The 26,010-nt window shown below is 37.8% G+C and overlaps 1 protein-coding gene across 2 annotated transcripts in view; it reads left to right on the forward strand.

The window, feature by feature from the left end:
* Positions 1 to 26,010, forward strand: part of YIPF7 (Yip1 domain family member 7) — a 39,768-nt gene that overhangs the window by 12,524 nt on the left and 1,234 nt on the right. Inside the window, exon 6 of one of the 2 annotated variants that reach the window (XM_071743636.1) lies at positions 2,676 to 3,129. The exons of the other annotated variant lie outside the window; for it this stretch is intronic. Within the exon in view, the coding sequence (XP_071599737.1) occupies positions 2,676 to 2,838 (163 nt within the window). The 3' untranslated portion in view covers positions 2,839 to 3,129. Of the gene's footprint in view, positions 1 to 2,675; positions 3,130 to 26,010 lie in introns of those variants that run through there. 2 annotated transcript variants of the gene reach the window in all.

Here is a 26,010-nt window from a genome sequence, read left to right on the forward strand (position 1 = left end):
ATTAATTGATAATGTTAAGTGACTATTTACAGGATTCTGCAGTCATTTCCTATTCACTGTATGAAACAGCTTAAACACAAATACAAGGGTTAGCTCTTATGAACATGTTATTAAAATTGTTTGGCAAATTTTAAAGTCAACATGTCTATCACTATTTTTAATAATAATTTTAATACTTATTTTAAATGGAAAAGACAGGAATACATGCATGATTGTATTATGTCTAAAAATTATTTGAGTCCATTTCAGATGGTCAGGAACTAACTTTAGTCTTTGTTTTCACAGAAAATATGCTTAAGATAATGGATACATATATGTACAAAGTTAGATACTAATCCAAAAGCTTTCAATTTTCATGATTATGTGTTTCACAAAATATGGAACCTGTTGGGTGCTTAATGGTACCAAAGAGAAGACCACTTGTCTTACGCAAAGTTGCCTGAAAAAAGACTGTCTCAAAACTTGGTTTGTGCTCATTTGTCCTGATATCGTGTCTGCACCCAAGTTGATTATTCCACCCTTCTAGGAGAAATGTCAGCAGACTTTTTTCCTGGAAAAAAAAAGCAACTCTTTACTATCAGTTCCTTGAACAAAGTGGTCAAGGCATTTAGCGAAGGAAATGAGCTTAAGAGTGGAGAAAGGAATTTGTAGACTCAGCTGATTAAAAAGACCTGTTTGGTGACTCTATCTACAGGATTTGAGAGAGAGGAGTGGAGAGGGTCCATTCATGTCTGCCCTCTCATCTCACTGTCATGACAGAACTACCCCAGTCACTGTGAACCTGACATCTACTTTTTGCCCCTCTCCCATGCTTGTGGACTTGGCCCTCATGGACATGCCCAGCTCAAGCTCTCCACTAAATCCAAACCATTCCTTTGGCAACAATGTGTTGTTAAATGAAAGACTGAGTTTATAAGTGCACAGAAATATTGCTTGGTCACAATATGATTGTCTGTCACCTTTCTATCCTACTAAGTGCCAGTCCTGGAACAAACCTTGAAAGGCCATTGGCTTCTCAGAACACAGCTCTAAAATGTGCTACATCCTAAAGAGTCATAACACTAGCTGAAAATTGTTATTGCATAATATCTGCCTTTGACATCCCATCCCTCTGCCACCATGGGTGTCATGCTCAAAGAGATGTCCCTACCAGCTCTGAATTTCTGTCTAGTTGCTTAAGAGGGCAGCTTAGCACTTTTGAGCAGGGGGCAGGAACTTGATTCACAGAGCCCAGTGTAATTTCCCTGGATGCCACTATATAGGTTTAAAAGAATATTTAAATTGAGGATATTGAATCACATGGTCTTTAATGTTTTATTTTTAACACATTGAAGTTGCAAAAAGGTGCTGAGTCATCTTAAAATCAATTCTATCCTTCCTTACCCAAAGACCCAAGAGCTGACAACACTAAGTACCTTACTGGTCTCCAGACTGGCTTGCCAAGAAATTAACTATTTTGTGTGATACGATTAACTTAGTTAAAATAAGTCAATTAAGTAAGGTGAATTGTACTCATCATGGTTTAATTGTAATAATTATATTAGGGGATATTATTTCTGATAAATGGACCTGAGTGAGTATAGGCAGTCTGTCTCTCACTTCTGCTTCTGTTTTGCTGATACTTTGGAAGAATAAGGCACCAAGAAGCCTGTTAGGAAGTGGCAGAGGTTCATTCATTCTCAAAGTCCTTGAGACTGACAGAGCAAAGTTGTGTAATGCAGCCACTCTCATTAGGTTCTTGGGGACCATATTGCGTTCATGATTTCACGCATTTTACAGGAGCAGGCTGCCAATACAGGGTGCAAATAAAGCATATGAGAAACATTGCTTATTGGTGAGATTTTTTTCCTAAAGAGTTTAAAAGTGAGCTCTCTGTAATCTGCAGGAATATTTCTGTGGGCTTTTGACCATAGTCCAATAATCACCAGTTCTGCAGACCAGCCTGAGCCCAAGAGGTGGCAGAATGTAATTTCAGAAGGCCTCAGCTGAGACAAATGGGCAGTGTAGAGAGCCACTGGCCTTTCAGTGTGCAGAGAAATATGCCAGGATGAGCAAATATTTTTTTTCAGTGGTTTTCTTCCCACGCCTTACTTTCTACTCAGTGTTCACTCTTTTTTAAAAGACCAGGTGGGCTTCTCTCTTGGGAGGTCGTCAACACCTTCTGCCAGGTCAGCTGAGGTGTGAGTGTTTAAGAGCCTTGTGGCCCCTCTTGAGAGTCCAAAGCACATTGTGCTGTGTGCTGCAAAAAGGCAATCAGTCCCTCCAGGTCATCACACTGCCTGATCTAAGAGTAGGTCTGTAGAGTCATTTTAGATCATAACAACTACAAGATGATTTTGGCTGCAATAGGGTCTGTGATAGCTTTAAAGTCAAACTTGACCTGCTGCATTTGCTGGGCCCCCAGAAGATTTATTTGAATTGCATTTGTCATTTCAGCAGTACTTTTGTTGAAGCTGCTGCTTTTATCCCTGATGAAGAAATTACCTTTACTTTTTTCACCCTTTTCCTATTTTAATTTGTTTCTCAGGCTTCACTTTCATAATGTCAGACAGCCCTTGACTTTTCCAGTGACTGTTACCTGATCAACTGCTAGATGTAAACATGAGTTTAATAAGTTTTAATGATACATTTACTAACAAGGAGACTTTGTCTTGTTTTCATTTGTTTTTCTCTAGGGGGACCCTGGGAACTTTGTTAGCTGTGTTTATTATTGGATGGTGTAGTCTGTCAGCCTCCAAAATTTTTACCTCTGCGCTGGCTATGGAAGGACAGCAGCTTCTCATTGCATACCCGTGTGCTTTACTCTATGGACTTTTTGCACTTCTGACAGTTTTCTGAGATATATTTTCTGGTGGCCTTATTACATGCTCTTTATGGTTGTTGGAGAGGCAAAGGCTTATTTATTTATTTTTCGATTGCCTGAAGTTGCATCACGTTCCATCAACAAAATCAGATTATATGGCTTACCTTTTATTTGCCTAATGGCTGATAATGAAATAAAAAATCAAGCTAACAGGTAGATGACTGCAATAATGGTGTTTTGTAAGTCTTTCAGCTTAAAGAAAAATATTTGTACTGAGATGGCAGTAAAAGTGAAAATCTATGAAATAAATGATAATTAAAACCAAATCTTTTCTGCGTGTTTAATATATCATACATATACTAGAGAGTAACTGGAAAGCAATAATGTAAATATTTAATAAACCTAGTAAATCAAGTGAAAATACAAATCTGTTTGTTTAAAAAAAAAAACACCCATCTTGCCGTCTTATATTATTACTAATTAATATCCAGAATTTATTTGTGTAGGCATAGGAGTTTTTTAACAGCAGAGTGAGTGGCCCTGCTTTGTGATGTTGTAGAATTGTCCAAGAGCAAGATCCTATAAAAGAGAAAGAAAACTAGGAATGTAATCTTGATTGTGGTTTTTTAAAGAAGTGTTTCTGTCCAAAGCACTGTTTTACTTTTGTAATGTACAGTAGCATATTTTAAAATTGCCACTAAGCCACCACCTGCTGTCACTGCAGAAAAGCATAACACAAAGCAAAGACAACTCCTAAAATGTCTCCTGAAAAGCAGAAAGGTATTTGAGCAAGTAAAATACAGATGTCCACAATTTTCTCTGCCCCAAAAAAATCTATTTGGCACTTTTAGTTTTATGGGAACCTAAAATTTTTATAATAACAGTGAAGTACAGAATGCACAAGATGAGGATGTTTCAAAATATAATTTTAGAAGTATCAATACATAAAGAGGAAATGGAGATGCGTGTGCAATCATAATGAGCAAAATCTGGTAGGCAGTGGTAGAGAAAATGAATAAAGCTCTTGAAAGGACTAGGACTAGCCAATTCCTTTAAAAATCAAAGCTAATTAATGGAAAAATACTTAATCTGTTTATCCCTTTATTTGTTACAAGGCTTGGAACACAGGTTCAGAGAGACAAAGTTGGAGGCATGACCTTGCTGCGAATTGTGGCCATAACTGGGCAGGATCTAGTTGCATATAAGTTACAAGTGTGTGAATGGGTGGCAGATTTGGCCCTGCTCTCTCTGGGAGTAAATCTGCCACTAATGAGGCACAGATAAACATGTCAAGTTACTCTGGGGTATGGTTATGAAATTGGGCAGCTTGATTTACCATTCACTAATGGCATTTTCATGTCTGAATGGGGAAATATTCATATGATTACACAACTTATAAAGTTCAGAAAAAAATTATTTAGAAACAGATCCATTTTTCTTTTACATTTTATATAACCATTTAGACTGCCTATAACAAATATGAAATGTCTCTATTCCACAGCACTTTATATTAATCTTTACCCTGATCTATATGATGTGAATGGCAGAGAAATGAGTGAATAAAGCCATCAATTTGCCTTTTGATGTCATAGACAAGTCAGATTACTTATGGGGAAAATGAACTCCTTGAAATTTTTCCACAGCCTTTACAAAGCAATTGCTAGTCTAATTACAGTTTTGTATTTATTCTCTCAGAATTTATAACTTTTTCCATTTCTTCACTGAGATGCATCTTCATTATTTTGAATGCTAACTTCTTAATTTCAGTAACTTTTTTGCTATGCTACTTAGCCATGGTGGTTGCCTTTTCCTTGTTCTCAAAGGATTTCCAGCAAGTGGTGTTCCCACTATAGTGTCCTTCAGGGCTCTCTATGCTGACTGTGAAGATTTAAATCTCTTAGCCATCTTTCTTTGACTAATTTTAAACAAGATTCCTCAGGTTTACATGGTTCTCCTTTCTGAAAGTCAGCGTGGCCACAGTGATGCCTTTGGATCTGTTATTCATGTGTGCTTCCTGAATTTTAAAATATTATGGTCACTTCTATAGGCAGTTCTTCAAAACAAAGTGTTATTTTGGTCTAAGACCAGTTCAAAACATGTATATTTGGTAATATACTCTTGTTCTACCTCTTTGGACAAGCCTTCCCAACACCACCGACTTTCTTGTCTTTTTTCTTGTTTGGGCCATTGTATTTCACTCTCTCTTGATTCCATGAAAAATTTAAATACTAGCATGGCAAGCTGTCATTTTCCACTTGCCAAAGAGAGGATTATAAAATAGTGATGGGTCACAGACTGATTTTTGATTCATTATTACTACCCTGAAGAGTTAAAAAAGTCACAGGACTTAAACATAAGCTACAAATAAAAAATGGAGGAAAATGTCATGGTTTTGGAAAGTGTAGGTTTCTAATCTTTGTTCTCCTGATATTTGTAGCACATACATGGAAGTGCAATTCTGCATGTGTATTCACACACAAAAAGGGGGAGTTATTTGGTTCCTTTCAGTTATTTCAAATGGTGATACCAAGGTTGGCCAGAGGCAGTACAGGAGAGGTATGGGAGACAAAATGCTTGCCAGTCTTCCACTGCGTAGCTCATGTGCTGGATTTACTGAAGGTCACCCTCAGGAAAGAGTTTGCAGCATTCTGCTGTGCTCTAAACATTTTGCTGTTCTATTGCAACAAATTTCAGGAGCATTCTAAAGTTCTGAATGAGAGGAGACTAAAGCATGAGTCAGAGTGTGCAGTGACAATAAAATAGTTATCTGAACAGAGTGGCTGACAATGCGTCAGGCTACATCCAGAGACGTGCTCTCCTTGGCAAGCCAAGGGCCACATTTGTAGTACCAAAGTTCCACTATTTATCAAAAATCATCTTGTTGCATGTCATCTTTAAAAGGTTATAATACAGGGCTTGAATAGTTTATCTGTTGGCAAACCGAACTGAGGATTGAAAGCTGCTGACACATTGAATTGGACACATGCCGTGCTTCATGGTGAAATGGCTCCATTAGCAAAGGGTAATATTTCCCAGGCTTTTAGCATGGAAGCCACAGAAAGCTTATATACAAAAGCAGAGAAAATTATTTCATGACTACATTGTTTATGTCATTTGAGAATGAGACATGACAGCTCTGTCTTGTCTTAGACCTCTCTTGCCACCACATTTATTTCATCTCCTTGCTAAACAGCCATCTTCATGTGGTGGCATTTTCTGTCCACTGAACTATTTTAAGTGAATTTTATAGTTAGTCATATGAACAATAAGTATCAGTCAAACAGGAATTCAATAAACTGTGTTTATTTTAAATTTCCTTTTCCTTCTTTGTTGTTAGGAGCATATTTAAAGGTGAGGCTGCTGTGGGCTGGTTTATGCCTGGTAGCCAAAAATATGCATATATCTGATGTACATATGCACATTTATAAATAATAAAAGTGCACATATATATGATTGGTTGCAAGATACTGGGGCTGCAACAAGTTCTGGGCAGTACCTCACCACTTTTTGAGGGCATAACATTAGCAATCTGGTGACCCAGCTTGGGAGATGATGTATGTCCTTTCAAAGAAATCAGCAATTGCAGCATCTGATAAGCCTCGTGGAGAGTTGCTGCACATAATGGCAAAGCTCACAGTGACATGATGATGCATGTGGTGGTTAATGTATTTTCTGACAGCCAACAAAAGGCTACTGGTTCTGCAGGTGGTGGGTTACTGAAGCATAATGGTGACAAAAATAAACTGGATAATTAATGCCGACCTGCCTATATCATTGTAATATGAAATTGGTCTCTACCTGTGGTGGCATTAGCAATAGTTATGTTCTTTTTCAAAATCTGCTCTCTGTCAAAATTGGCCCATCCCTGATTTGGTGTTCATTCAGCCTTTTGCATTATTATTCTAAGCAAAAAGCAATGGTGCTGTGTACAAGGACCAATTTTGTAGCTGTAGACCATGACTTTTTTTATTAAACAATCTCACTTCAGTGTTCCCGATGATGCATTCTTAGGAGAGGTCAGAGCATGCTCAAGGGTTGTTTTATTTGTGTTTGCCAGGTGATTTTGAAAGAATAGTATCTGCAATGCTGACAATATGTTTGCTGTGATTACATTTATTAGTTTTATGGTCTTACCATTAGTTTAAAAATGCCCAGTGACCTTGGTGCTGCATCACTGAGCTAGATGAACAATGAGATTCACAGTGATTTGCATACACTTGCATAACAAAGACCTTGGCCAACACCTACCTTCTGCTTTGGTAGCATTTTAGTTACAATTGCAAAAAAAAAAAAAAAAAAAAAAGACTCGTTACCTTACTTTTGCCATGATATTAAGCTCAATGGTAATGACTGCAAAGGGGTCACAGGGACACCAGACCTGTGTCATTGTGAACATAACAGGCCACCTGGGAAGCCACCACTTTGCAGTGAGCAAGGGATAGATTTTCAAAGGCACAAAGGTCAGTCCTATCAAAAGTCACTTGAGATCTGAGCTCAAGTGTGTACTTCGGTGATTTTCCTGACAGCCCTTTGACAAGCACTCCTGAGCAATCAAAGAGCAAGGAGCCACCAGGCCACCTCAAGCAGTCCAAGCAGTCTCCCAGGAGACTGATGACCCACATACAATTCTGGGTAGAGACAGATGTAGCAATCAAGCATAAGAAGCTATCCCAAAGCGTGGCTGCAAAATGTGATTTCTGCCTGAAACATTGTTCCTTTGTGTTATTCAAGTTTATTTAACTCTCATCTCTGAATATTGAGTGGCTGCAGCTTGTCTAGCTCAGGCACTAGCTCTGTCTTATCTCAGCTCTAAGTGTATAAGATAGATGTTGACTGGGATCTGGCTTTGCTCTTGAGCTCAGTAGATTGTTGGTTGTTCTGACTGAAATTTACTGTGCAGTTGGAATTCATGTCATTCAAACAGTAGTGCTGAGGAAGAAACTTCTAATATGTTGTGTGAGTAGAAGTGGTATTTTTAGTTCAAGTACCTTGTTGAAACTCCAAATACTTTCAGGGCCTTACGAGTGATACAATGGCATATCTCAATGAAAAAACTCTGGAAAAGAATTCCCTAGCCTTCAGAGAGGCATAAAGAGATGCACTAGATTTTATCTCTCCATTGTAGAACAAGATGATAGTTGTGCATTACTGTTCAGTCACTCTTCTGAATTGACTGAATGGAGGAAGTACACTGTTGATGCACTGCAGAATGTGAAAGGGTTTAGACAGTTATTCCTTGTGAAAAGTAGTAATGGCACTTGGCTCTTCAGAAGAAGTAGGCATGATAATGCGATCCACTTTAAAGTGCACTTGTGCATTTTTCTTGGTGAGTCAATTTGCTGGAGGAAGATGATACTAAATGACACTAATAACCACAAAAAGGATGAGTGCAGCATAAATTTGCTTATATTTCAGATGTGCACATGGTGCATAGAGCTCTGCAGAGTGTTGCAGAGTAGCAGCACTGCGATATATCTCACCTGCATAATGAGTACTGCTGAATAACTGCTGGCACTGCGTAGGAAACCCTTTGACTGAGATTGGAGCATACCTAATGCTTCCTGCCTTCTCAAATGGACCACTTCTCAAAAGAGAAATTCACCCTGGAGACACATGAATTTCTGAGGGCAGACACTGAGGTGATATGTTTAACGGAGCACTTTGCAGTTTGCTTCACCACCACCGCTGCCTCTGTACTTGTGTTCTCTCTTTCCAGCACAGCAGTCTGATTATTGTTGGGGTCCTGCTGCAAAGGATGAGGCTCTGATCAGTTGCTAAGGTCAGCTGCCAAGAATATCCTGAGGACCTCTGTATTAGTGCCTACCAGAGCTACAACCTGTGTTTGGTAAATAATATAGAGACGGTTTAATTAAGATAGATCACACCTGTGTTGCTATGTCTCTCTCCCTGCTGCTTCCAGACAGACAATATACACATGCACAGTAATTCAGCTATGGCTTACCAAAGAGCTATGGTCCCCATGTGATTGCTTACAGGTCCTTTGACTAGTTCCACCAGCTAAAATGCCACATGCATGATCAGGCAGAATGAAAGACATTTTCCTATTTCAGACTAATTACAAGTAAACTTTCTAGCAGCTGCAAAGTCAGAGATTCATAAAAAATCATCATAGGAAAGAACACTGAGAGGCCAGGTAGTCCATCCTCTGCCTCAGAGGAGGACTGACACCAGCGTTTCTGACACCACGATATGACAGGATGACTTTCCTTTAAAACTTTAATCTTTCTCTCAGTACATCTTTCAAATTACTATACCTTAGATCTGTGCCTTTCTTTTAAGGTCCTATACTGTATGGTTGGTTGGTGTATATATGTATATACATGGCAGGGATGTTAAAGGTACACTAACAGTAGACTGTTTGTTATCTGGTTTTTAATCATTAAGTTACAGCTGAGATGTTGATGCAAATCAAACTGCTAGAGGACACCTCCAGAGTCTAGTTTCATATTTCACATACATATTGCTGGTTGCTGGAAGCTCAAAGATCATACCAGGGAAAGAGCCACCCTATATATGCCCAGTTTCTCACACTTTTTGCTTAAAACTAAATTCTGTCTGCTGCCAAAAAAGGAATACTGAGCTAAATGGGGCTTTGGTCTGACCAAAGACCATAATTCTTATATTTATAATTATTATCCTCATCCTCATTATTATTATGTAGTGCATAATGGCTAATCAAGTATGTTACCTAGGCAAGGTACATGCAGAGAATAGTACTTCTCTCCCACAACAGCTTATGCTAGTAAAATATGACTGCTGTAGCTGTACACATTGTATTAAAACATTGCAAATCTTTTCCTTTGTATAGCCTCACTGGCACACCACAGAAATCATTTTGCTCTGTAATCACTGCAGTATGCTGCTAATGAGCTTGTTAGGATTCGTGTGCTTTATTGCACAGTTTGCATACTTTGTGTACTTGGGATACTTCAATGTTTTCTAGCTGTGCCAGTGGTGTTTGCATTCTGATTGCTTTACAAAATAATGCTGCACATTTTAGGAAGGTTGTAATGCAAATACAATGCATGGCAACAATAATAATACCCTGTGTGCCTACAAATCCCGGAGCACACAATGTCATGCATTCAGATGTGAATGAACTGGACGATGCAATGCTCAGGCATTGGTTTATACATAAATTCTATACATATGTTTACTTAGCTTTTTGTAAACATCTCAAGGAAATAAGGGAAGGTTTTATCTGTAAAAAAAAAAAAAGAGAGATTGGGTTTAACACACTGGAATGAGGCATGGTCAAGATGGGTTCAACTCAGGCACTTTGCTGGATTTCCTAAGGGACCCTGGCCAGTGATCAGGGCCTTGAATCCCAAGGGTGTTTGGTGATTTCCTTGAGACACAGGCATCTCTTCTGAGCTGGCCCTGCAACTTCTCAGTGAGGGTAACAATAGTTTCACATTTCACAAGCATGCTATGAGGAGAGCTTTGCTCCTTAGAGACTACCAGACACTTATGAAATAGACCCTAAAGTAGACTCTCACAAAATAGTCAAATGAAGCTCCACTTCCTAGACTAGCAAGTTTACTTGCCACTGGGACACAAGGACCCCATAAACATTGCCTCCAACTCTTAAAAACAATGGACTGCATGTGAGAGGAGAATGTTAGACTGACATCATTCTTTTTCTAACCTTGGGGACCCATGAGCAGCATACAGCAGCAGGATGCTCCTCTGCTTGCCATCTTCTTCTTCTTCTCCCTTTTCCCTGTCACTGTGCAACACCTCACTTATTCCCAGTGGCCACATCTTTCTAGTGTGGGGAACTAAAAACAGAGACCTCAGAGGCAAAGTCTCTCCACCTTTGGTGATCCTCATTAAAATCTCCAGGGAGCAACCTGAAGTGTGGAAGACACAGATTTTCTAAAGCCAAGATGGGTATGAACAAATGTGACAACTCAGATTCCTTCCTTGGGAATTTTGGTTTTAAACTGTGGGGGATGTAAACTAGAGCAGGACTGGGAAAGGATTACACGGTTTGTTGAGACAAGGGATACACCCTGCATGGGGCAACTGAGAGTATCAGAGGTGTTCGTGCCAGATGTCACTCACCCCTTGTTCATTGGTGAGTGCACCAGCAGGCAGGATGAACTGCAGGACAATTTAGCTGTCTGTCCCACAACAACTACATGTCAGGAAATGGACTCTATCAAAAAACAATATTGCTGAAATCCAAGTCTGGGCGACCAAGTGACTCTTACCCGAGCATGCAGCATCCCCAACATGTGATGGGTCCTGGTTTCTAGTGGCAAATGCAGTATGACCTGAAGGCCTCCAGACTTTTTAATTCATAATCACTCTTCACAGTCTGGGGTCCCAGCTATGAAGTATCAGGTTGGCTGGAAGAACTGGACCTCATGGACTACTCCTTGTTAGAAGGATCTTGGTAAATGGATCAAGTAACTTCAACAATGTATTAGTTCAGTCCTTGTGAGCTAACTCGATGAAAGGCTTTATTTTATAAATGGTCTGTAATGCTTTGAATAAATCAAACATCTATAACTAGATCTATAACTGTTAGTCAGTCTGTTTCTGCAGGTAGTAAGCAGTTCAATGAGTCCAAGAAATATTTTTCCAGTAAAATCCACTAACACTTTTATTCTGCAGTCCAATGTGACAAGACAATATGCAAGATCAGCAATAACTCTTCACAATGGTTAATCCATCATATGCTGTTTATCACTGACTATTTATAGTAACTTCTTTGTCCTTGATATGGCATACTCCATTTTAGCAAATAGATGCACGTGTGATATTTTTGATAGATCTGGTGGATAGCTTCCATCTGAGATCACTTTTCTGACAAGTCTGCTAATTTATTCAAAACAGAGATGCAAATCCCCATTCCATCTGAACAGACATCAATGCAACCTGAGCACTGGAAATATGAGGGGGAATTAGGGTTTCAACAGTCATCAAAAATTTCAAGGAACTGGAAAATCTTTCCCTGATTTACCTCAGTATGTCCTAGAATGTGTTTAATTAGATGACATTTGCAAAAAAACAAAAAAAACCCAAAAAGCAAACCCACAAACAAACAGAAAACAACAAACAATCAAACAAAAAACACATTAAAAAAAGATACAAAGAAAAAAACCCAAAACAGACAAATAAAAATTACTGATGGACAGCAATTCTGGTGCAAAGCATAAGCCCTAGTAGATAAGATGACCAGAAAGAATCCAGTGATAAATCTGGGCTGGTTTCAGTTTTAGGGACAGAAAGCTGATTTAAGCTGCTATGTCTCTGATTTCAGTTTACTTGTATCACTGAAAAAGCTTTGTATGGCTTTGTATTGCTTAGAAGTTTGGAGGAGAGAAAACTGTGCTATTCTCTATACTTTTGAAGAAAAACATGAAGAACTGGGTCAATTCCTTAATCACAGGAGTGCTTGTATTATTTTTCTTATTCTTTTTCTTGTACAGTGAGCATTTTATAAAGTTACATTCTATTATTAAGTCATTTGAACTTAAATCAAATGCCAAGGAAAAGGAAAGAGAAGATTTCCTGTCAGACCAAAATGTTTCTTTCATACCAATTAATCTGATTCTAGACAAATATTTCTGAAACATCAGAGCGATTAGACTGAATGCACTATTTTCATTATTTTCAAGTCAGCTGTTCTTCAGATAAATTTCTGATAAAAAACAAGCAGAGAAAATAAATTTCTACCTCATTTGAATCCTGATCCATTGCCCACCAAAGTCAATAGAAATCCTTTCAGTGGGTTCACTCATATAGAGTGATGCTTTCGTTGCTCTCTATAAAACTGAGAACACAGACAGTCCTGGTAGTGATGGTAGATTCCATTTCAACTATTTGTAAACCATACACCTGATCCAGTATAACAGATATCACCACATATCCTCATATTATGAGAATTTTGTACAAGAAGTCAGTAAACTTTGGAAAACTGCTCAAGGGAGGAAAGGAAAATTGTCCCTCTTTTTTTGTCTCTTGTTAATCAGCCTTGGTGGTTAGGCTGGGGACAGTCCTTGGGATTTTTATACTGGTGATGACTGGCAATCTGTCATACTGGTTCATTTTTTTCAGGCACTATTAGGGATGCACAAAGAGATTCTGGGATCAGATTATATCTGGGTTCAACATATAAACCAATAATTTGTTGTCTAATGGACCTAAGACATGTCCAGGAGATTCAGTGAGCTGCTTACTACCCCAAGAAGACATCCAAAGAGTTTCTGCTGACCAGAGTCTTTCTCCCCTCCAGTTGTTGTTCTTCAGGTCCTTATGTTTCCCTTTGGGATTTCATACCTTTATGTTTTGTCTTTATAACTTCACAGTTCTTTCTTGCAGCAATGAATTTCCTCAGCCATCTGAGCCAAAGTTTTGCAGGTAGGCACTAGGTCATTCAGATTAATTACTGGGGAGGTGGGTACACTTGATAACACAAGATGCTGCCACAGTCCATTATTTCCCCGCTCACTCACTGCACTGCCCTCATCCACTGCCCCATGCACTCGGCTCATCAGTCCCCTTTCCTCCACCTCAGCTCCCTTGGAAAGAAGTCCTTGGCAGGGTCCTGCATGACTGCAGGGAGAGCTGTGACAGCAGCAGACCAAGAAGGAAGAAAGAGTGCTGGACACCCCCTATTTCCTCCCTAGTGCTGGTGGATGGCACTCAGGCAGCCATTTGGCAACACCATTCCAACTCTGGTGAAAAGGAGGGAAAGGACAACAGTGGAAACAGAGCCAGAAGTTCAGGTCAGTACAGCAAGCAGTACAGCTGCCTCCTCATTATACATAAATAATTGTATTTTGGTAACTTTGATTACCAAAACTCTGGTTACCATACCACCTACACTGTCTCTCAATCCAGCTCATAATTTTGAAGTATCAGGGAGCACTGCACATGTCTACCTCCCAGCTGGTGCAGGATGTACAATTCTACTCACAGGTTTCTGGAATAAGAGGAATTGCTCTTCCCTCCAAGTCCAAGAATTATCCTAATCACCATTTCTAGTGCTCAGAGTGGGAAACTAGTGGAAAAAAAAAAAAAAGATCAGGTTTTACTCTGAGTTGCACTGCAGTAAATTTAGGATAGGGTTATTAACAAATATCAGAAGGTGGTTCTTAGGAATACCTGACATATCTGACCAATATCATGTTTCTGACCAATATCATGTTTCTGGGCAACAGGGTGGCTTAGCATTAAGGACAGAAAATCAGACAGATTTCAATTTTTGTTGAGTGTAATATAGCTGTGACATGCCTAGCAAAGTGTTCTTTGTGTTAGCAAAATTGCTTTCACATTTTTAATGAAAAAACCTTGAAAGCAGATTCCTCCTGGTTCAGACAAACATTAATCAGTAGAAACAGGTACTTGTAAATAAATTAACTGATGCCATAGCCCCCTTTACATCTTTTTTCTCTTCACAAGCAGAGAAATCACAGTATACCTCAGGGACAATGGTCTTATTTGGTGTTGGAATATAAGCAGGTCCTTGGGAATAAATACAAATCAGAAGTAAAATAAAATGCTTGTCTCTAATGAAAAAGAGGAGACTCTTTGATTGGTTTGTGATTCTAACATCTACAAAATTGAGGTCACTATTGTGAAGGGGATCAGTCAGCTTCTAATCTATTTCTTTGGTGCAGTACTACCAATTCATCAGAAATTTATAGGGTAAAGTCCTACAGAGCTTGAGGCTTGGGCAGAATTCATTATTCAGTACCCAACTTTCTCGTCATGAGATGCATATTTAGTGCATCAGATATATTTCTATCCACCAAAGAACTCTACTTGGATCCAAAAGCTTTTCTTTGCTAAAGTTCTGAAAGGTCTCTTGGAGGTGTCTCCTCTACCAAAAATCCATGTATATCCTTAAAGGAATTGTGAAGTATGTCCTTATTTACTTTTAAAGATATTTTTGTAACCTATCAATTAAATGCAAAGAGTTACAGGCATAGCAGGTGAAGTCTGCTTACTGATCCCATAAATCATGCTTATAAAATCCCTTCCTCAAGCCATGTTTAATGTATAAAGTACATATATTTAGTCCAAGGAGAAATTAATTACATAACCTAATGATTTTTGCTGTTTTGGTGAATGCCAGCCTTGATTTCTTCCTGCAGCTTTTATTTTCTCCTTCACATAAATCATGCACCATGGCTATTCCTTCTCTATACAGCAGACAGGGTAGCAATTGTGCTGCTCCCAGCACACCCCTGCCTGCATAGCTGCAGGTAGTTCTTCTGCAGAAATAATTATTATGTAATGTAATATTATTATGTAATGTAGTGTAAAATAATTTAATATTACATGATATGGTTAGAGGAAGTAGATGCAAAAAAGCAGGGAGACAGAACATATTTGCACTGCAATATTCTGTCTGCTGCAGTAGTTTGTAGTAGGTGTGAACGTGGATGAGAGTATTTCATTGCATGCTGCTTTACTGGTGGTGTCTCTCTCTCCCCTTTAATAGAGGGCACGAAGATTGCACTTTTAGTTAAGAAAGAAATTAGGATCATAGGCTAACAAATCAGTCTTGCTGCTTGAAAAATGGGAAGGCAAGAAGGAAAAGAATAGTTTGGAGAGAGAATAAAATATCTCTCATAAATGTACAAGATTCAGTCTGTATTCTCTTTCTAACCTAGCTAATTCTCAGTCTTTGCCTTCCATCTCATCATCACCATATTTTTCACATGTAAAATGGAAGAATGGATTTGAAGCTTTCCTATGCAGCCTGAATCCTTTTTGTCTTCATGCATGTGCTTTTTTATATAGAAAAATACAAAACAAAACAAAATCAGTTCTGTTAAATTATTTTAACAATGGACATAATAGCCCACTTAAAAAAACTTAGTTACCAAATGCATTCTCACTGAATTAGGAAGTGAGAACCTGAACCCCCCGATCCCCAGTTTGTGGCTCTTGCCTCTGTTGTGCCACCTTTCACATTTAAGATAATTTGGCTCTCCATTTTTGTATTAGCCCATCAGAAAGCTGTGGGCTGCTTTCAGGTTGCTCCTTAGCTGTCTCTTAGTCAAACTATGCACCTTCCACCTCCCTTCATGAGACGTGATGTGGGGCTGTGAATACATCTCTTGCCTTCTAAGGTCAAGATAATCGTACAGCACAAAAGATTCTTGGTTAAACACAAAGCAAGAGAGAAACTGTGGAAGATACAGAAAATGCTCACATCAACACAAAAAACAAGCCTCTGTCCCAGAAGGACATTATGAGAAAACTTCAGTTTTATCAGCTTGTATATAGCAACAGGGAAGCCACTGGGAACATTATAGCAATTCTACAACTGTTTAGTTTAGCAGACAATAAATGAAGTGTTATTTAGTTCCCTTTATAAGTGGCAGGGGCAAAGCTTAAAAGGGAGCTTACTACAAAGTATGTTGTTTCTGTAATTTCACAGCAGGACAATCAGAGACCACTTTAAACCACAAACTTGGGGAAAACATCAGTGCTCACATCACTCGCTGGGGCCTTATTCTACTGAAGGTAATGTAAAACTGTAAACAGCATATTTTGAGCTTCTGTATTGTACAAAAAATTCTATGTTGTGTATTCTTTGCTGTTTCAGAAAATGGCTCTAAGAAGTTCAGCAAGGTATAAATTCTCACAGATTAAAAAAAAAATATGAACCCCATGTAAAAGTTGCTTATACCCAAGACAAGGTTTCTGGGTTCTTTCACATTACATCTGAAACCTTAATGCTCACAAAAAGCAGATACGTGCTCAAGTTTTGATGATGCAGCTTGCACATTTAAAACTTACATACTCCACATTTCCATATAACCCCCATGAGGTTATCTAAGAAACTCTGGTTCTAAACAGAAGACTGATAAACTTTAATTCTGAACCAGTAGGCATAGAAGTATTTTGCATAAAATATATTGGAATAGGTCAAGAGACTTCCACATAATTCCTCTATATGCTGTGGCTGATGTGGTTCTAATTCTGGTGAGGAACTGCCCTTGAGTTTCCCTCTCCCACATAGGCATTACAGGATTGAGTAAATATGTGTCATTACTACTTCCATGCTAACACTCTGAGCACAGGTAAGTGACAAGTGGTTCTGACAGCTAAGGACCATCCTGAATACTGAATTTGGCTTAGCACAAGGAACTGAATGTTTTTCAGCATTTAGAGATGGCTGTGTGCTGGCCTTCATCTGCCTATTTATTGTGAGCTTAGATGCTCTGAATATTTATTCTGCCAAAAGTTAAATATCAGGTTTAGTCCACCCCCTTCATGTATTCCCCTACCAGCTTTAGGGAAAACACCTCATGTACCCCACTTACCACAGAAAAAAGTCAGACACAGATATGATAGAGCAATAACGGATTAATTTTCCTTCTCTAAGCAGGATCAACAGAAGGCAGTCCAAGAAATATTCCTAAATGGCTATTTAAATGGTACACTGCTGCTTATATTCCCTATTTGCCCCTTTTTTGCTTCCCAAGCCATTCCCTTTACCACACTTATCCGCTCCCATATAAACCCTCTGTTTTTATTTACCTGTCTTTATTTAGTTGTCGTCCTAATTTTGGTTCTTTATACCTCTTCAATATGTATCCTCTCGGTAGTATCTTATATAAGTTGCCTTGTAATTCTGCTGTAAGCCAAGGCTGGCCACAGAGCTAGGTTGTCTGTGCTGTGAATCTAGTACACTTTACCATGCATTCATTACTGCAGTTGGAAGATTAATTCCTATTACCCAAGCAGTACTGGGAGTGCTCAGTTAGTAATTCTTGTTGTTGGTTAGCACACCAGGAATATTGCCTCATTTGTACTAATTTTTAGGTGTGAGCTGTTGGTACACACACCTTGAGAAAGTCTCTGATGGAGACAGGAAGGTTTGATCATCCCAAGCTGCCGTGATACATTGAAGTGATGTTATGGTTACTTTAAGGTGATTTTCCAGATAGGGGAAAAGTATTAATTCGTACATAACAGAGGATTATACCCAAAGGCCCATTGACTTTTCTTCTAAATCTCATACAGATTTGCCCAGACTGACAAAAATCTCTTAGGTTATTCTGTCGAGTTAAAAAAAAAATTAGCGAAGACTTATATATAGTGGCAAATAATTCTTATTTCCTTCTTTTTTTATTTCAATTTTAATAATAATAGAAGAAGATTAGCAGCTGTCTCTGTCATCTTTGAACTGAGATTGTCTGGAAAACTGCTGCTGCTGGCTTTGGCTCCTAATTAACTGTATGCTGGCACTCACTCAAGCTCTGGAGCTCTGTCACCCTAAAACACCACCTCTGAAAGCTGAAGTGTCCTTCAGAAATCAGTCCCAATGCCTATCTCCATGATGAGGTCTCCAGCTAAATTACATGGATCACTGGTAGAATATACAAATACATAAATATACAGTTTTCCAGTAGCTGATGACTAATGTAAATAGCTTGAATTATTCCATATGAATTCAGCTAAATCAGCCCAGATGGTGAATCTTTAATATTATTGTCTTTAAGGACAGAGAGTTTATGAACAGACTGCACATGACAATAGAAAGAAATTAATGTTCAAAGAGTTTCTATTCTTTGTTAAAAGAAATGATAGCAAACATATCACATCAGCTTTTTACTGTCCTGCCACAAATCTGTTGACTGAAAGTTCTACCCAGACATTTCAAGCACACTCTACCAGTGGTAAAGTCCTCCTAGAGACAGCTTGTGGTTTGCACTATCTCCCTTCTGCTACAGAAATGTGAAAGATAATCAGACCAATTATGTCTTAGAAGTGTTTGTCATGGAGATGGTACATAAAATATGTGGTTATGTTATTTGGATACTTTGTGCCTTTGCACTGGGAGGGATGACACCCAGGTCTGCTGACCCTACGTCAGGATGAGACTTGAGCAGACATGCCCCACATCCATACCTTGATTTCTGGCCAGGAGGGAGCAGCCAAGGGTCCCATGGGTTACCTGATGAACCATCAGGGCTCTCAGGGGCAGCTCAGCCTGAAGGCTGAATGGTTGTTTTCCTCCATTTTCTGTGCTCCCTTCTGGAAAGGTTTTTAAGTATATAAACACATCCCTCTGTATTCTGAAAAGCCCATGAACACCAAATAGCTGTGGACTGCTGAACTGCTTTTCTGTGTAAACATCCCCATCCATTTTTAGCTGGGACAATGTAGCCTTCCTTCAAAGGGAGGGAAGGCATTGTCCTATGTAAGGGGGGAGGAACTAGGGAATGTTATTCGGCTTATATTGGAAAGTTTATAACATGATTTTATTTGGTTTAATGATAAATTGTTAAATTTTTCCTTAGATGGCTTGAGTCTCTGTTTTCTTGTTTCGTACAATTTGGTTGCTTCTTTTTAGGGGAAAATATGTGGTAAATATACACCCATTTCTCTAGACAAAAAAAAAAGTATTAATACCTCATTGTTTTAATGAAAAGTTGACAAAAAAAGTCAAGCATTGTATTTATTAAAGTGTATTTATTAATATTATTTTAGGAAAAAATAAAACCAAACAGTACTGCTGACATACAATTTTTGGTAAGAAGATGAAGTTCTTTTTTTTATAAGCATATTTATACTGATAATATTTGAACATGGCTCATGTCACAAAAGCAAATATTGAAATCAATTATTAAAACTCAGTCTCTCCCACCAAAACCAATGTCTTTAAAATTATAATCTGCTGTAATATAACTTTTCAGACAGTCTATAATGTTAGGAGTGTCGTTCTTGCTGTAATAAGTCTTTATGGAAGTACTTTAAAGACAGTTACTTCTCAGTAGTTACTCTGTATCCTTTCACTGCCAGGTAAAAGAGTCAGCTTAAGAAACATAAAAAAATGGCATATGTACATAATTATTCATCTTGCAACAGAAGTGGTACACAGCAGGTCTATTATACTCTGTAGTAGTGGAAATTGATGGAAAATACATTTGATTTTTTACCTAATGACATTCATTTGTTGTTTTAAATATCTTGGCTGCTTTTTAAATATTTGCAGAAATTATATGACATAAGTGACAAGCTGATATAAAAAATAATGCTTAAGACAGAACCAAATAAACAATTAAAAGCTAGTTCAGGGAGAGAAAATTTGTTTCCAAAGCGTAACTGTTTTTCTGATTCAGAATTACTTTGCTATCTATTCTTTCCTCCAGTATAATCTTGGTATTGAATTCTTCTCTCCTTCTATTGCTTTCACAATTGTTTTTAAATTCAAAACCTATGAAGGCACACACTTATCTTGGAGGGGATTAGCAAAAAAATACCACAAAAGGCAAAATGCAGTAGGTTGTGTAGTAATTTCATTTTGCTTAATAAAGCAAATTGGAGTTACTCAAAAATCCTATATAATTTGTGGTGTGTATCACAAGAATAATACGTATCACCATAACTACATAATAGGTAATGCTCTGGTTTTGTGATGTTGTGACTGTCAGCTTTTACATAACCCTGGGTTGTTCAGTGTGTTGCTCCAAGTCCTGAATTATTGGTGCTAAAATAAAGTAACAGATTCATTTTAGGAAATGTGCAAAGCAGAATACATACCAAAATGGGTTGGGTTTTTTTTTTTGTGTGTGTGTGTGTTTTGTTGTTTTGGGGTTTTTTTGTTTGGTTGGGGTTTTTTGGGGTGGGGGGTTTGTTTGTTTTTGTTTTTTTGGTTTTTTTTTCTACTGAGGAAATGGCATAGCAGGAACCAGTCTAATAGTTATGCAGACCAGCATCTATTTTTAGTAAAGCAATTTTCACTAGATATAATTTGGACATTCTGAATAGAATACGTGAACCATTGCAAATTTAACTCCTCTGGGCTAGGAAATAAAGCCCATAGTGTATGTGACTAAGGTGATTTTCTAACTTTAAGCTATGATCTTGGTTTTGACCTGTTGTTGCAAGGTCACAAATTATGAGACTCCTATAGAAGCAAACACACTATATTCAGGTATGTATGCTATACAGCAAGAATGCACCTACAGAAACTGAGTAACCCAACTCCATGCAAATTCATGTAACTTGTTTTCATTAGGATAGGCTGTCCCCAAACATCTGTGCATGGAGGAGGCATCCCAGAAAAGCAGAAATATTTTCATTTTGCATAGCGTGAGCTTTCTGTGTACTCCACATCTGATTCTTCCATCCCCAAATGTAGTGTAAAAGAAAAGATTTGTGTTTGTCTATTGTAAGTTCAGCCAATTAACTCTTACCTATCGATTTGCCTGTATATGTAGATTTTTTTCATATAAAGCCTGTGCAAGTAGTATCTAAGCAACAGTCTGAACATTTCAATTTTGTCCTGAGGACTCTATTCAGCTTTTACAATGGAGCATAAACGTAGGCAAGTTGTAATGGCTACAGGGAGTTTAACCACTGTATGATCTCACTTGTGTTTGTGCTGAGCAGCTGTAAGCAGTGTGTTATTTAAGCAGTTACTATTTCCTGCTTGAAGCAGCACTCAAACTGTTGTTACTGATAATGAAACCACCTCAGAAGTGTTCACCTAGGAGAAAGACAGCCCTACAAGCAAAATCACACAAGAAAAAACAAATAAAAATAAAATCAGTGCTGGGCTGTGTTAGTCTCTGCATATGGTTGCTGGCATATGTGGGATTTAGCAGGATTTGCTTCTCAGATATTCAAAGCAGGCTAATACGTTTTGGGAGCTTATAATGTTATTTGAATTTTATTTTAATTGTATATATACTTCAAAGACCTGAGGCATTTTTTCACTTGTAGGCCAGTGTGTTTCTTGGAAGGCTTCTCTAAGAACTCCTGTTAGTTCACATCCCTTCCTCACCAATATCTGAGACAGTGTGATCAAGGAAGATTGACTTCTCCCAGCTTTAGAAGAGCCATAGAGGAAATGAGCTCTTTTGGTTGGCCATTTATTATAAGAAAGTTATTTGGCAGACACACCCTGAATTTTTACCAATTGTCATAAAATATATAGAGAATTTTTTTAAAAAGGTGAAAAGAAGGACTAACAACGATATGAGAGACCAAATTTCCTGTTAGTTAATTCAGAAGAGGAAAGCTACAGTGTTTTCATCAGGTGAACAGTGAAACAGCTCCCTGTATGTAGATCTCATCTGTATTAGAAAAGTCATACTGATTGATAACAACTTTGATAGTGTTTCCACAAGTTTTGCTGCAAAATATGGGGACATAAGATGTGAAATATTTCCAGTTCAGGAAGGAATGAAATATCATATAAGAAAACTCTCCTTAGGCTAAAGCAAAGCTGGTTTAACAATATTAAAAGTGATGGCATGAACTTAGGGGCTTGAAGCAAGAATTTCTTCAGTAAACAATGGATTTTAATGTTAGAAATGACAGAGTAGTAGAAAACCTTGTTTTTCTATTAAATAATTCATTGCATGCCACCAGATAAAGATAGGATGCTGAGGTAATATTGCCATGGACAGGAAAAAGTATTTATCTAAAAGAGAAATCTAAAAAACTTGGTTTGATGTTTTTGCCTGTAATCATGAGCAGGTAGTACTGATGTCCTAGGAATTTTCAGCTGTCAGACTCCCAATCACTACACACTGCATCAGTGATTTTTTGGACTCTGTTTTAGCCCTTATGATACAAGTTCTTAGTATTTACATATTCTGAGAAGCATTTTGTAGTTTTGTGGTGACAGAGCAGTACAGATGTACAGACACACTTCTGAACTGAATACTTATAACAGATTTTTTGCAGTATTTCCTAACAGAAGAAAAAATGTCAATGGATGACCAGAGTTTTCACTGCCAAGGTGTCACGCTTATGTGTGTGAGTACAAAAAACATATTTCAGGAAACCAGAGAGAATTTAAAGATAGGTGAGAGAAAAAAGGCTTGGAAAATTATTCTTGAATATACTGGAAAAGGTCCGTATTTCTTACTTTGCCTAATAGTGTCTTTGTATGTATTGACAAATATGGATAACAGCTATAATCCCCTCTAATAATTAATACTTATATGGAAGAGGTCTGATCAAGAAATAATGCCTGTCCTTGGCTTTCCTGGACTTTTATTCATAGATTAATAAAAAAAACTTTGTTATTGTTTCAAGTATTCAAAGCCAAGAAAGTTATTAGTAATTCTCATTTCATTTGAAATACAGATGGTTATTATTTGTGTTCTTGTGTTCTCTATGAGTCTCTCTTATTACTTTCCACCTCCTTGCACAGGAAAAAAACCCATCACTTAAAAGAGATGCATTAAAACTGATCATCATCCTAGATAGCCAAAGACTGTGGCTATTGTGTTATGAGTAAATCATTGATCTGTTGCATAATGAAAGTTGATGCATGACAGCAAGAAAGTAGTAGTGAGAGCATGCCCCAATAATCTAGAAAAATACTGCTTAAGATACCTGGTTAAAAGAGAAAAAAGAAGTTATTTAGAAAAAATAAATCCAAAACTGTGACAAGGAATTAATTCAGTACAGGGCAGGAAAATACCAAGGAATAGGGAAAAAAATAAAAGGAAAAGAATGACAGGCTTTTCTTATCTTCTTGTATTTCTGGCAGTTGTGTGCTAACACAAAACTACTTTAGGATTTTAAAAAGAAATTATTTCCCTTTTTTTCACCAGTACTTTCCAATTTAGGATTTTGTATTTTTAGATTTTTGCCATTGTCCTTGCTAATTTTCTATTTGTTTCTTGGTGTCTCATTTATGGTGTCTCTGTGCTGTTGCCAAATGTCTTTCCTTCTTTTCTATTTCATTATTTCCTCCTCTGTCTTTCTTCTCAGTCCTTTTCCCTTACTCCAGTGTGGTTTTTTGTTGGTTTTTTTTTTTTGGCTGGCCTCCATAGAAAATACTGCAGTATTTTTTTCATACTACTCTTGCCAGTGAAACACTATCCTTGACAAACAGAAAAAAATAAGCTGCTGCTCTGGAGGTGGCTAAAAAACTGGCATAATACCAGTGAACATAATCCAAGCTTGGCACAGGGCAGAGTAGATGACCTAAAAACTTTTCCTTACATCAAACTTCAAGGTTTTTCTTGAGGTAGGAAGGGAAAGGGACAGATTCCAAACCACTAAAATCTATCATGATATTTTAATTATCAGGGACTTAAGGGACTCCGGGCATATTCAGTCCTAAAACACACATTTCACTCTCATTGTTTATGTTGTATTTCATCTTGTTTTAAATAACAATAAGATGTCTACTTTAACAACTTCTCTTGACCCTTTACTTTTGTTAAGCAGATGAGAAGAGTTTCTGTGCCAGGGACCAAGGTGGCTGATGCTTTGCTCTGGAAAAGAGCAGTGTCAAGTCCTACATCAGCACTGTAGTGCTGATGGAAGTGGAGGAAGGACAGAGTCAAAGATTAAGGGGGAGCCCAGGGAAATTAATACCTTGGGGACTGTAGTACATTCATATATTTCCTTTTCTTCTTGCTTGCCTGTTGTTAAGCTTAGCAGTATGTTCCAAGCACTGACTTCAAGACCATAGGCCTGTGTAGGGGTTTCTTCTTGTCTTTGTTTAGTGGGTCTGTTATTTGTGTAGTCTTAGAGAAAAAAATACCTGTGTATGTTGGGATATGTGTATTTAATGATTTAAATTCTTTTTTCCAAGTTTGTTTATCTGAAACACACACTTCTGAAAGACTGCAGTGACATGCCATATTTAATTTAAAATAAAGTATCCTCTCTCATCCAAGGTCATACTGTGTCAATCCCTGGGGATCAAACTCATTTATTATTGCAGAAGCCAGATAAATAGCTGATAGAGGCCACCACTCACACTGGCACAATAACCAGTCTTAGGAAAGTTCAACAAACCTTCAGACAGAGCATTTGACATCTTATAGCTGACACCTGGGTCAGCTATCTATCTATATGTAACTGAAGTATAAAACAAACCATTTGATTGAAGAATTTTCTTAATAGATATTCAAGACTAGTAACTATGCAAAAATAAAACCAGCAGCACTTGCACAAGTGAAGGCTTCATTCCAGATTTGGAGCTAGTTTGCATTGCTGTTTCTAACACATAGGGCTGAGCCTTTTATTTTCATATCTTGCTGCAAGTCTTTGCCAGCCTGCTTATATTCCCCAAATAGCTTCTGCTTCACTACATTTCCATCTGTACAGAAAGGGCATGGACATAAACACTGATAAACAGCAAATGAAATCTTCCCTGCCTCCCAGCTAAGGCAAGATTCTGGCAGGCTGTATTTTTCTTTTCAGAAAGTATTATGCTAGGGATTGAGTCTTTTATTGTGATTTAAGAGGGATTTTTACCAGGAAGCTGGCAGCATCAAGCATTTTTTTGCTAGATGTTGACTGCTCTGTGATATATTGGTCTTTTTGCTGCTGTAACAACCTTCCTCAAAACTAACAAGGTACCATTAACTATACCTTCACCACTTAATCTCTGCAATAGGTTAAAGCAGACTTGTATCATGCATTTTTGGTCTGAGTTTTCTTTGGATTAAGAAGAAGATAGAAGACTGTCATAGATGTGCCTGCATAAAGGAAGGACCAGTTGCACCAGGAAGTTATCATCTGGTTGTGAGTACAAAACAGATGTCACAGGAATGTTATTTCCCATGTTAAATAAGCAAGAAACACTTGCAGAGTTATGTTTTGTTGGAATTCTGACTTCTTTTTGCCCATATAACTACTAAACGGGTAACAACTGGTAGAAATTTATCTCAGCCTGTTGAACAATTAATACAGTTATAGCCCATCTATCCACAGCAAAAAACCCAGGCCTCCAAGTTAGCAGAATTTGGGGCAACATAGCTATAAGGTGTGGTTAGGGAAGTATAACTTCAGGTACTAACCATTTGATAGTTTTAAAAAATCAGTGGAGTTTTAAAAATCAGTATAAATACATGAGTCACTGAAAAAAAACCCAAGACCCACTTTGCATCTGTAGTTCTGTTTTCTATAGGAGCAAATTTTGATTACAAGGGCTTTCTAGTGAGGGACAGATATATCACATATTCATACTCAAACTCTTCCAAGTGATAAGCACAATAAGGAAATAAGGATAGTCCCTGTTACATGTTGAAATAAATATCATACTCTATGTAGCAAGTGCTACTGCAAACCACAGGCTCATCTATTGAGGAAAAAAGGGTACATATATATCCTAGAAAATTACGATTGCTTAGAACAGAAAAAAAATTTCTAAGACTAAATTAATATCACCATAAGTAAACTCACATAATTCTCATTAATATCAACAGAATCTGATGCCTAGAAAGAAG

Source organism: Heliangelus exortis, chromosome 4 (assembly GCF_036169615.1).
Source record: "Heliangelus exortis chromosome 4, bHelExo1.hap1, whole genome shotgun sequence".
Classification (NCBI taxonomy): domain Eukaryota; kingdom Metazoa; phylum Chordata; class Aves; order Apodiformes; family Trochilidae; genus Heliangelus; species Heliangelus exortis.